This window comes from Coregonus clupeaformis, chromosome 14, assembly GCF_020615455.1.
Source record: "Coregonus clupeaformis isolate EN_2021a chromosome 14, ASM2061545v1, whole genome shotgun sequence".
In the NCBI taxonomy this organism is placed as follows: Eukaryota; Metazoa; Chordata; class Actinopteri; order Salmoniformes; family Salmonidae; genus Coregonus; species Coregonus clupeaformis.
Window position 1 is genome coordinate 14,485,976 of NC_059205.1, and position 12,051 is coordinate 14,498,026.

Here is a 12,051-nt window from a genome sequence, read left to right on the forward strand (position 1 = left end):
GCTATTTATAAAGGGGAGAGGAGTTTCCTTTTAGCAATATTTAAGATCCATGTTCTTATTTTACTTAATTCTCTCTCAACCTTGGTATGAAAATATAACTACGCTACTATGGTCTTGAACCCTTCCTCCCTATTTACCACCAGACACATAATAGATATCCACTTCACTTCATCCCCACCCACACACACACTCATATCTCACCTCTTTCTCACCCCTCCCTCTCTCTATGTTTCTCTCTCTCTCTGTGCCCACTGGGTAAAGCATTAGATTACCGTTTCAGCTCAAAAGAAAGTTAACATCCACTATCACGACTATGAACATTAGAGTCAAAAATGATTTAGGTGATGTTAAGACGGAAAGGTAATGAAGATTAAGTGATTCATGCCATTTTTGAATATGTTTATTGACAGGTAGTCAGACTCTCTTGACAAGATGTTGAGACCAACAACATTAGAGTACTTATATTTGGGCTGAAAGCTCTCAATATGCTGGTGTAAAATGTACCAACCAACCCACTCCAGGATTCCATACAATTCTCCCAACATTACTCACACTCTTAGCCAACCGTACAAAAGACTGAGCAGTGATCCTAGACTTATACCAGTGACAGTATGGTTACACCAGTGTGGTTACACCAGTGACGGTATGGTTACACCAGTGTTCCCCATTACCCCCTGGTTACACCAGTGTTCCCCATTACCCCCTGGTTACACCAGTGTTCCCCATTACCCCCTGGTTACACCAGTGTTCCCCATTACCCCCTGGTTACACCAGTGTTCCCCATTACCCCCTGGTTACACCAGTAAGACCAGTAATCAGAGACAGATGAGACAGACAAGTACATCATTAAAAGTAGTGGATGGTATTTTTATGATCAGAGAGAATGGGCGGCAGGTAGCTTAGTGGTTAAGAGCGTAGTGCCAGTAACAGCAAAGAACTGCTAAAAGTAGGATAATTTCCTATCAGGACCAAACCCGGTGGTAAAAACAGTGCATGCAAAGAGTGAATTATATAGTATAAAAACCATACTATTACAGACAGACACATCTACCACCAACACCACAAGTCTGATGAAACACAGAGGAAAAGAAAGAGAGGAAAACATGGAAGAGAGATATCCAGACTGGGAAATAGAGGACATTTTGTCATTTCATGCAGGAGCCAAGGGTAAGTAAACTATCTTTATGAAAGGTCAGTGGGCCATCAGTTGGTGCTTCCATCCCAAAGGTATTTGACCCGCCTCTGCAGTTCATCGATTAATTTCTTCTTAGCTTTCTCCCGGCTGGCTTGCCACTCTTCAGAAGGACAGAGAGAACAGCCAATCAGAAAATAGCCTGAGAGCGAGAGCGTGTGTGTGTGTCCCACAGGGGACCAGTACAAAAAAGTATGAAGATATTTGCACTTACTACTGTAAGTCACTCTGGATAAGAGCGTCTGCTAAATGACAAACATTTAAATGTGTGTGTATTTGTGTGTCAGAAGCCTACCTTTGTAGGAGCAGATGAGAGGGGCGGAGAAGGTGACTTTGGTCCCAAACTTGTCATTAGTGTACTCAAATCCAGGTTTCTCCAGACCTCTCTTCGCAAACCACTCATCTAGAATGTTCCTCACTGAGGCTGTGGAGTCTGTCGAGGGATTCACAATATCAAAACTAGTGTGTGTGTGTATGTGTGTGTGTGTGTGTGTGTGTGTGTGTGGTGTGTGGTACTGACCCATCTCATCCTCCCCAAGTAGGCCCAGTAAGCGCTGGCTGAGTTGGGCTCTGGTAGCTTTCTTACTGTCCTGTCCTTCAGTCTCCATGCTGTACCTGCCAATCCAATCACAATCATGCACCACCATCAGGCAGTTACTTCTACTCACTACAAACAAGTCTATTATATAATTGTGTGGTAAAGAGATAGTTCACTCAAAATACAAATTTTCAACAAATTCAAAAAATAACACTGAGGGACTATTCATTCAACTTTAAATTCATTTATATTTAGAAATGAGAGTTACATAAATTGTAATCAGTCTTTACCCCGAGAACCTCAGCTGGGTGGAGCTTTTGTACTGAGTTCCAGAAAGGGCGGAGTTAGTAGATGTAAGGCCTGCCCCCTCCAACAGAATACTGAGCCTTTGCTTCGCATCCTCAGTGCTGCTGGTTGGGGCCACAGGACCACAGTAGCCAATGAAAGGAGTCAGACAAGACAGCGCCCTCTGATAGGCCGACTGACATGCTGCAGCCTCACTGGAACCTGTCAATCAAATCTGCCTTTATGTGATACAGTTAATTCATTCAGTACATTCATTTACTAACATTATCCTGCACTACTCTCTCATATATGATAAATAAATCCATTCCAACTAATCATGGTCTTATATACCCTCTCCACGGTAAGTGAAGACACAGGTGATGTCTTTGAGATTGCAGCAGAACCTGCCCTCTGGTCCTGCTACTTCCTCCACAGGCAACGGGAACGACCGCTGCAGGAGAAACTTCTTTACTTTCACTATGGACTGACTCTCATCTACAGAGAGAAGGAGAGAGAGAAAGATGGGAGGAGAGGAAGAGCGAGAGGGGGAGAGAGAAGAAGGGGTGTGAAGACAGGAGAGGAGGAAGATAATGAGGATGGTGAGATCGATTCATTGAGGAGTAATCTTTTTAATTTGAAATAACGATCTGTGGCTCAACTCGTCTGTATTTATGAGAAGCTTTACATACAAGTACAATTGACTGGCTGATTAATTGATTGAATGACTGATTGATTGCTCACCAGTGCCAGGCTGGCAGATATCCCCCGCTGTACCCAGACTGTGGTAGGAACAGCGAATAGCCTCTCTCTTAGAGCTAAACAGGGTCTGGTTCTGGAAGGTATAGCGGTCTAGTCGGACCTCCACCATCCACTCACACCACAGCTCCACAGACACATCCTCACACACCACACATGGGGGCTGCAGACTCCACAGTGCCAGACACCGCCGGATTTCTGAAGCACACATACACGTGCGAAAACACACACACACAAACACACGCTAAGTAAAAGGTACTGAGTAAAACGTTACTGCTAGTTTACTGATATTGAGGCTTAGAATCATTCAGAAAGAGGGTAGTTCCAGGGGGTGGAACCAAGATTATTTTCCAATCGTTTCATTTTGAACAGAACCATTATTTTTTTAGTTCCGTTGCACTGTTCCGACCAGCAAAATAAAGTTCTGGAACCGGTTTGAACCCCAAAAAAAGTACAGGTTTATATCCTTCCATTTCGGCTCCTTTAAAAACATATTTATTTTTTACATTTAGCTCAACATTAAATTACTTCACCAATCATGCAGTGCGGATAGAGCAGTTTGCTATGGGGAGGGCAAGCTATAGCTCAGTGAGTTGTTTACACGTGAGATGCAACTGAAATTCTGCGGGTGGGGAGAGAGCGAGTGAGGGTGGAGGAGGCGGCTTGCCTTGAAGCGCTGGGCTTCCTGTGATGACATGCATTATCTGAATTAGGCCCACCGAATTACACCTACGGAGAAGCGGCTTCTATAGAGGAACTTTTACTGTCTTTTAACCAGCCTTCGCTTTGGCTCCCCCTCCTGTCCAGCTCAGGTGTTCGGCGTTGCCGGCCTTATAGCTGCTGCCGAACCTACTGCTGGCAAATGCCCTTCACTCATCAACCCCGGACTTGTCTCGTCATCATTACACACACACCTGGTTCCAATCCCCACTCTATCACTGTATATATACTCCCTCTGTCATTTGTCTTTGTCGGTCATTGTAAATGTTACTTGTTTTCCTGAGAGGAATCTCGCCTACTATTTCCTGAGAACGTTATATTTTGCACTTTGGGTTCGCCCTGTGCCTTTTGTTTATGAAGATACAGTTTGAGCACAACAGCGTTTGGGTTTCGTCCCGCTTTGATCTATGGTGCTTAAATAAATTCAGTAGTCCTAAACCTGCGACTGCCTCCTGCCTACTCCTCTCTACACCAGTGACAAGAGCTGGCTTAACGTTGGACCAGAGATAGCTAGCTAGCTGACACGCTTGTGTGTGCAGATCGTCACCAGAATAAAAAATGCGTCTTATCTTTTTGTAGTTAATAAATACAATGTGAAATGTGATAACTATAGTATCCCCAAAAAGTTAATCCATTCTTCTCTAATACAAAATCTCTCTCTCCATCTTCTGAATCAAGCTTCGGAGGGGGAGGGGCAGGTAGCCTACCCGCACACACACTGGCAAAGATTTTTAGCTGGCAGGCAGACACTGGAAGAAGTTTCTGATTGACAGAGGGAGGGCTTTGCATAGGCGCTTTGTTGCATTTTGTTGCTTTTGCCTGGAACATAAAATAACGTTATTAACCGGTTGCACTTAAAAGAACGGTATTGTTCCGGAACAGTATAGATCACTTTCCTTCCCGGTTCTGATTCTGTTCCTTGAAAAATGTCATTATTTTCCGGTTTTCGGTTCTGTACCCTGAACCGGTTTCCAACCCCTGGGTAGTTCTTTGAGCAGAATAACAAAGAGAGGAGAGTCACCTTCCATCTCTCCCCCTGCAGATCTCTTAGGCGGAGGCGGGCCGGAATCTTCAGGTGTTGTCTCCATGGCAACTGCATCACTAACTGACAACTTGTCAGCCTGTAGAGTGGCGCCAGCAGCAGCAGTTTCCCCGGTCATCTGACTTGCAGCTGTGGGGAGAGAGAGCATGAGATAGAAATCATGAAAGAGAGAGAAGCCATGAGAGAGAGAGAGAGCGAGAGAGAGAGACACAGACATACAGAGAAAGATACAGAGAGAAGACAATGTATTAATAATGGAAAAAGTGCTGTGTTTGTTTTTAGCCTCTGACCAGAACAGAGCCAGCAGTAGCAGTTTCCCATCACCTGACTTGCAGCTGTGGGGAGAGAGAAAGAGATAGAAAGAGGTCCAGACTAACCTGCTCCAGTACTGATCTTGTTAGCCTCTGTAGTTTTGTAGTCTGGCTTGGCTCCTCCTCGTCCTCCATGCTTAACCAGCAGCTCCTGGAGTTTACCTTTGTAGTTCTGACCCACTCCGCTGATGTCTCTGCCCAAAACCCCACTCAGGACCCCATTCAGACGCCTCAGGGCCTCCTTAGCTGCCCAATGCTCTGCCTGCTGCTTTTTTGAGGCCGCCTCTTAGAGAGAGCGAGAGAGAGAGAGAGGGGTGGGGGTGTGTTACAGATGATTGTGAGACATGATCATGTCATGTCCTGGAAAAACTGCAATTACCCTTTATAACCAATGTTTACATCTCATCAAATGTGCTATTGTAATGACATTCGTATAAAAAAGTAACCTGTGCTATGGAAGGTGAGCTCGCCTATGATTCCCAGAGTGCATCTGTGGTTTCCTTCCATTGTTACTACACAGTCCTCCACTGGGGGGCCACACTCTGCCCGTCTGAAGAACTCCAACACACTCTGCTTCTCACCACCTGCAAGGGCAGCAATGACTTTAGGCTGAGTCACAACAACATCCACTAACCAATAAAGTAGGATGACGTTGTCCCCGTACTGATCTATGGTCAGTCTACCTGAAGATGTCCCCCACATCTAAGGTGTGTAGTGTACCTGCTGTAGGTGGAGGATCCAGCGACAGGGCCTGGAGCAGACTGCAGTAGGCTGCTTGTAGCGCCCCCTCTTGAGTGGGGGCCTCCTGTGGGGCGAGGTCCTTCTGCACACATACCATCACACACGCAAAGAACCCCTTGCCATCTGAAAAATGGAGGACGCTCTCGTTTTGATTTACTTAATTTCACACTTCTTTAAAGTGTGTTCTTTCAACAGTGTTGACGGATGTCTTATTTTTTTTAACGTTTCTTCTAGGTACAACGTTTTCTGTTAATATGAAATGGACAATAAAGCTGTGAGTTTTAATGTGATTCTGTGTACCTGAAGAGACGCTGCGCTCCTCTGGGAGGGTGGGCGTTGTTTGGTGGGTGTCTGACTCTGAGGCCCCTCCCCCCTGGGTCTCCATGGTAATTGTGGTATTTATGGGGACTGTGGTATGCATGGCAACCATGGTGACTGTGGTAGCCTTGGGGTCCATAGTAACTGAGGTTTCCATGAGTGACACTGGGACCACCTGACTCTCGGGGGGCTGCAAGCTAGGTATCATGGGAGCTGGTGGGATGTGAGGGCAGCCTTCACCGTCGTCTGAACCCACTCCTTTCTCTTTCTTCCCTATCCCCCCTTTCTCACCCACACTTGTCACCCCTCCACTCTCCTCCACTCCCCCTCCTCTCTCAGTGATCTCCCCCGTCCCCCTTCCTCTGTCTGTGACGTCATACATAGGCCTGTCCAGACGTGGGGTCTGAGCCTCCAGCAGCTCTTTCAGGGTGCTCACGTAGTTCCCTCCCACCACATCCTTACTGCCGAGAACTCCGGACAGCCGCTGAAGGGCCACTTTAGCTGCCTGCTGCTGTGCCTGTTTCTTTTTGCTGGAACCCTCTGGAGTGAACCAGAAACCATATTTTAAACATTATACAATACGTACAGTATATATCTACAGTTGAAGTCAGAGGTTTACATACAACTTAGCCAAATATATTTAAACTCAGATTTTCAAAATTCCTGACATTTTACCCTAGTAAAAATTCCCTGTCTTAGGTCAGTTAGGATCACCACTTTATTTTAAGAATGTGAAATGTCAGAATAATAGTAGAGATAATTATTTATTTCAGCTTTTATTTCTTTCATCACATTCCCAGTGGGTCAGAAGTTTACATACACTCAATTAGTATTTGGTAGCATTGCCTTTAAATTGTTTAACTTGGGTCAAACGTTTCGAGTAGCCTTCCACAAGCTTCCCACAATACTTTGGGTGAATTTTGGCCCATTCCTCCTGACAGAGCTGGTGTAACTGAGTCAGGTTTGTAGGCCTCCTTGCTCGCACACGCTTTTTCAGTTCTGCCCACTAATTTTCTATAGGATTGAGGTCAGGGCTTTGTGATGGCCACTCCAATACCTTGACTTTGTTGCCCTTAAGCCATTTTGCCACAACTTTGGAAGTATGCTTGGGGTCATTGTCCATTTGGAAGACCCATTTGCGACCAAGCTTTAACTTCCTGACTGATATCTTGAGATGTTGCTTCAATATATCCACATAATTTTCCTTCCTCATGATGCCATCTAATTTGTGAAGTGCACCAGTCCCTCCTGCAGCAAAGCACCCCCACAGCATGATGCTGCCACCCCCGTGCTTCACGGTTGGGATGGTGTTCTTCGGGTTGCAAGAACCCCCTTTTTCCTCCAAACATAACGATGGTCATTATGGCCAAATAGTTCTATTTTTGTTTCATCAGACCAGAGGACATTTCTCCAAAAAGTACGATCTTTGTCCCCATGTGCAGTTGCAAACCGTAGTCTGGCATTTCTATGGCGGTTTTGGAGCAGTGGCTTCTTCCTTCCTGAGCAGCCTTTCAGGTTATGTCCATATAGGACTCGTTTTACTGTGGATATAGATACTTTTGTACCTGTTTCCTCCAGCATCTTCACAACGTCCTTTGCTGTTGTTCTGGGATTGATTTGCACTTTTTGCACCGAAGTACGTTCATCTCTAGGAGAGAGAACGCGTCTCCTTCCTGAGCGGTATGACAGCTGCGTGGTCCCATGGTGTTTATACTTGCATACTATTGTTTGTACAGATGAACGTGGTACCTTCAGGCGTTTGGAAATTGTTCCCAAGGATGAACCAGACTTGTGGAGGTCTTGGCTGATTTATTTTGATTTTCCCATGATGTCAAGCAAAGAGGCACTGAGTTTGAAGGTAGGCCTTGAAATACATCCACAGGTACACCTACAATTGACTCAAATGATGTCAATTAGCCTATCAGAAGCTTCTAAAGCCATGACATCATTTTCTGGAATTCTCCAAGCTGTTTAAAGGCACAGTCAACTTAGTGGATTTAAACTTCTGACCCACTGGAATTGTGATACAGTGAATTATAAGTGAAATAATCTGTCTGTAAACAATTGTTGGAAAAATGACTTGTGTCATGCACAAAGTAGATGTCCTAACAGACTTGCCAAAACGATAGTTTTAATGACTCCAACCTAAGTGTATGTAAACTTCCGACTTCAACTGTATATACATTTGACATACACACAATATATTTACATTCAATACACCATAAAACATAAATTTGTAAAGTATCCATATGGCCTTATACTGAATGTGGCGTTACCTGGGACATAGAAGGTGATTGGTCCAGTGAATCGAAGAGTGCATTGGTAGCTCTTCCCCTCTGCATCAGATTGGATGGCCTCCTCTGGGGGTGGGACATCCCGCGTATGACAGTGCTCCAGGACCACATCCTTACAGGAGGAAGCTGAAGTACAAGAACATAGTTTCCATGACAACAAGCATTTTGATGGACATAAGAGAAAACAGGAAAGGCAGATGTACATGACTGTACTGTGGGGTGTCTTTAACCTGATTCTGGTAGATCCAATAGGAGAGCTAGTTTCTTGTAGGCAGACTGAACAGCCTCCGTCATTCCAGAATGCCCCTCTCCAGAGGTGACGTCAGTTTTAAGGACCACAGTGACACTACCAAAGAACACAGGGCCTAAAGACAGAGTTACATGGTAGAGATTAACCAATCAGACACCTTAGGACTATTGGTTGTTTGAGAAACAAAACATGATGATATGATATTTTAACAGATACTATTGATACAATATTTTAACCCATACTATAAATTTGATTGGCTGAGGAATACAGCACCTGTGCATGAGAGGCTTTGTGGTTGGTCCGTCTGGCTACTGGATGCCTCTCCCTCCTCTGTATCATTGGCTAGCTCACTCAGGCTAGCACTGTCCTTGGCTAGCTGGCTCAGGGCCAGTTTAGCCACTTCCTGGTGTGCGGTCTTCGACTTTGGGCACACCTGAACACCTTCAAACGTCTGACCTCTCACCTTCACACGACCCCTGTAACCTGGACAAGCCCATTTTGAGAGAAGTCAGAGGGTCAGTCTTCACAGGGACACAGCTGCATGCATCTCCAACATTTTCACATAATAATAATAAATCATTCATTTACAATTAACACATTTTGATAGAGCTGTTTGATGATATTATAAAGATATTACATATAATATCATAAAATAACCCAGCATAACCCACCATAAGACATCTGCTTTACACCCCAGATTTGGATAAGGGCCAGGAGTTTTTCCTGACCATGTAACCTAGCCAGGAAAGTCTGGATGACCGTTATGGGCTACAATTTGGGCATGTTCAGGAAGAACTCCAGGCCCAGGGCTAGGGTTAAGGTTCAGACCTACCGAGGGCTTCCTTTATCTCTGAGAAGACAGGCTCAGGCCACCCCTGCCTCCTGGCCTCCTCATACAGATGGTTCTTATATTTGAGGTTTTCACTAGTGAACTGAGGATCTGAAAAACACACAGCCGCCATATGTAAATATCTTTCCTCTGTTCATGGTAAAGTCTGTCTGTGTGAAATTATGTAAATGTAGTGAACACTAAAGTTGTACACTAGATTCATTTGAATCTTTTAAGATGTAAGTCTCTCCCTCTCTGAGTAGGGCTGGATCCCTCAGTAACTCTCTCCTATCTCGCTCTCTCGCTCTCGCTCTCTCTACCTGGGGTGTATTCATTATTCGGATTCCGTTGCAAAACGTTTTGTCTGTTGCAAAACTTTTTGCAATGGAAACCATTTACTCCAAATGAAAAACAAGCGTTTCTATTGGACATTAAGATAGGTCCCTTCCCGTTTGGTTACGTTTACTCTGTTTGCTTGTTTGGTTCTTAGTGTAAACGGTTTCCTTTGAAAATCTGTTTGCAACAGACAAAATGTTTTGCAACGGAATTCGACTAATGAATACACCCCTGCTCTCTCTCTGGAAAACAAATACCCTGAGAGGGGTTGAATCCATCTCTCTTTCTATGTTCCTCTCCCTCACTCACCGTGTGTGATTGTGTTCCTCTCCAGTGTGTCCACTCTGACAGTGAGTGTGTCCACTCTTTCCTGCACCTCGCTCAGTCTCTCCCACTGTGGCGCCAGGCACTCCTGCAGGTCCTTGTTCCCCTCCAGAAACACCCTCACACACTGCAACTCCTCCGGCTGGGGGTACACACACACACACAAACACATTTGAGGTGCCTTACAGTGAGGATGTATGTGTGTGTTTGTGTGTGTGTGTGTGTGTGTGTGTGTGTGTGTGTGTGTGTGTGTGTGTGTGTGTGTGTGTGTGTGTGTGTGTGTGTGTGTTGGTTCTTCTATCCTTGTGGGGACCTAAAATTCCCAAAAGTCCCCACAAGGATAGTAAAACGAGTACAATTCTCCCTCGTGGGGACATTTCCCACGTCCCCATGAGGACAAAGGCTATTTTAAGCTTAGGGGTTAGGTTTAGGGTTAGGTTTACAATTAGGGTTAGAATAAGGGTTAGGGTAAGGGGTTAGTGGTTAGGTTTAGGGTTACGGGTTAAGATTAGGGAAAATAGGATTTTGAATGGAAATTAATTTTAGGTCCCCACGAGGATAGAAGAACATAGTGTGTGTGTGTGTGTGTGTGAGGGGACTTATAGTGTGTGTGTGTGTGTGTGTGTGTTTGTGAGTCTTACAGTAAGGGCTGTCTCTCGGTCCTCTTCATAGCGTTGGGACAGACACTCCAACTTTTCCTTCAGTATCTGTTGTTCCAGACTCAGAAACTTCTGGAGATTCAGTATGTCCTCGATGTCCTTATCTGCCGCATGTGCAATCTCCTGCCCAACTTGGTTCACGATAAAACTGAAGTCTTTATTCTTGATCTGGGACAAAGATACCGGTCAGGTTCCCAATGTAAAAGTGGAGTGAGGTATGGACTTAATAGCACACGCACGCATGCACACACACACCTGTTCGATCTCCTCTGCCAGCTCTCTGAATTCGGGGGAGTGTGCTGTCAGAGCCTGGCCCAGGTCTTTGATTCGTCGCAGGTAAGTCTCTAAATCCGTCTTCTCCACCCGGAAGTCAGCTGAGTGCATCACCTGGTTCCTCACATTGGTCACCTGCACACATACACACAGTCATACTTATACACAGGTAAATGTGTACGTGTGTGAGTGTGTGTGAGAGAAAATATTACCTGTGTGAGAAGAGCTTTGGACTTCACAAACTTGGTAAAGTGGCTGCAGTGGGTCATGAGGTTGAGGAAGGCTGAGATGTCAAATTGGTCCACAGTGGTGTGGTCCATATTTCCACGGGGCATGTAGACCTAAACACACACACACAATGACATACCAACTACCAAGGCAGGATGTAGCACACATGATAAATACAGCCAGAGTATTACTCCAGATGTAGGTGCTTTACCTTGGCTACCTCCCATTTCTTAGTAGGCCACAGATACGGCTTGGAGTTATTCCAGTACACCTGTCCGCCTTGAGATGAATGGTTCGCCCAGATCTCATCTCTCCATGGCTCACACACCTTACACACTGGAGGAACCTTACACAGAAACAACATTATAATTACTTTTGTGCTATTAATATCAAGCAAACTTTTTAATTCGATAACAAAAATCTTATTAATCGCAAACAAAAATAATGATATTGAACGCAAACATTAACCCAAAAGTATTGAGAGCAAAATAAATAATATTGCAAGGAAATAATTTAGAAAGGCAAGAACAAAAGAATTGTAAATTAATTAAAAATATATATAATCTGTGAAACATTTTCAATGATTACGCGATTGCAATTAAACACTTCTCTCTTTGACTGCAATTGTTGTACTATATTTGGTTACATTACCCTGCCCTTTGCTTTCACTGCCTATTTATGCATTTGCAAAGTTTTGGCACGTTCATTCCGGGTAGGCAGGGTTTAGAAGGAGGAGGTATATGATGCGTCTCTATTGGTCAACCGGTTTTGGAGTGACAGTTCATCCTCATTTTCTATATCCCAGCTAGCAGCTTAAAATGATGGCCAGTACAGCTCACTGAGGTATGGTAATGCTGGCAAGGCTGAGAGGCAACAGTGTATTCTGCTAACTAGCCAGGTGGTGTATAGAAAAGCTTGATTGTTTTTTATTTATTTCACTTTTCCATTTCGGATA

At 44.6% G+C, this 12,051-nt stretch overlaps 1 protein-coding gene across 1 annotated transcript in view; it reads right to left on the bottom strand.

Annotated features, from left to right (window-relative positions):
- Positions 1 to 385: 385 nt before the first annotated feature.
- Positions 386 to 12,051, bottom strand: part of si:ch211-91p5.3 — a 17,141-nt gene continuing 5,475 nt past the window's right edge. The window contains exons 2-21 of the mRNA XM_041896557.2: positions 11,308 to 11,442; positions 11,081 to 11,209; positions 10,851 to 11,003; positions 10,578 to 10,763; positions 9,922 to 10,078; positions 9,280 to 9,387; positions 8,721 to 8,930; positions 8,428 to 8,562; positions 8,180 to 8,323; positions 5,886 to 6,443; positions 5,565 to 5,708; positions 5,291 to 5,428; positions 4,911 to 5,129; positions 4,513 to 4,662; positions 2,757 to 2,969; positions 2,367 to 2,510; positions 2,021 to 2,237; positions 1,713 to 1,807; positions 1,488 to 1,625; positions 386 to 1,295 (exon numbers count right to left, since the gene is read on the bottom strand). Coding sequence (XP_041752491.2) covers positions 1,204 to 1,295; positions 1,488 to 1,625; positions 1,713 to 1,807; positions 2,021 to 2,237; positions 2,367 to 2,510; positions 2,757 to 2,969; positions 4,513 to 4,662; positions 4,911 to 5,129; positions 5,291 to 5,428; positions 5,565 to 5,708; positions 5,886 to 6,443; positions 8,180 to 8,323; positions 8,428 to 8,562; positions 8,721 to 8,930; positions 9,280 to 9,387; positions 9,922 to 10,078; positions 10,578 to 10,763; positions 10,851 to 11,003; positions 11,081 to 11,209; positions 11,308 to 11,442 — 3,465 coding nt within the window. The 3' untranslated portion in view covers positions 386 to 1,203. The remainder of the gene's footprint in view (positions 1,296 to 1,487; positions 1,626 to 1,712; positions 1,808 to 2,020; positions 2,238 to 2,366; positions 2,511 to 2,756; positions 2,970 to 4,512; positions 4,663 to 4,910; positions 5,130 to 5,290; positions 5,429 to 5,564; positions 5,709 to 5,885; positions 6,444 to 8,179; positions 8,324 to 8,427; positions 8,563 to 8,720; positions 8,931 to 9,279; positions 9,388 to 9,921; positions 10,079 to 10,577; positions 10,764 to 10,850; positions 11,004 to 11,080; positions 11,210 to 11,307; positions 11,443 to 12,051) is intronic.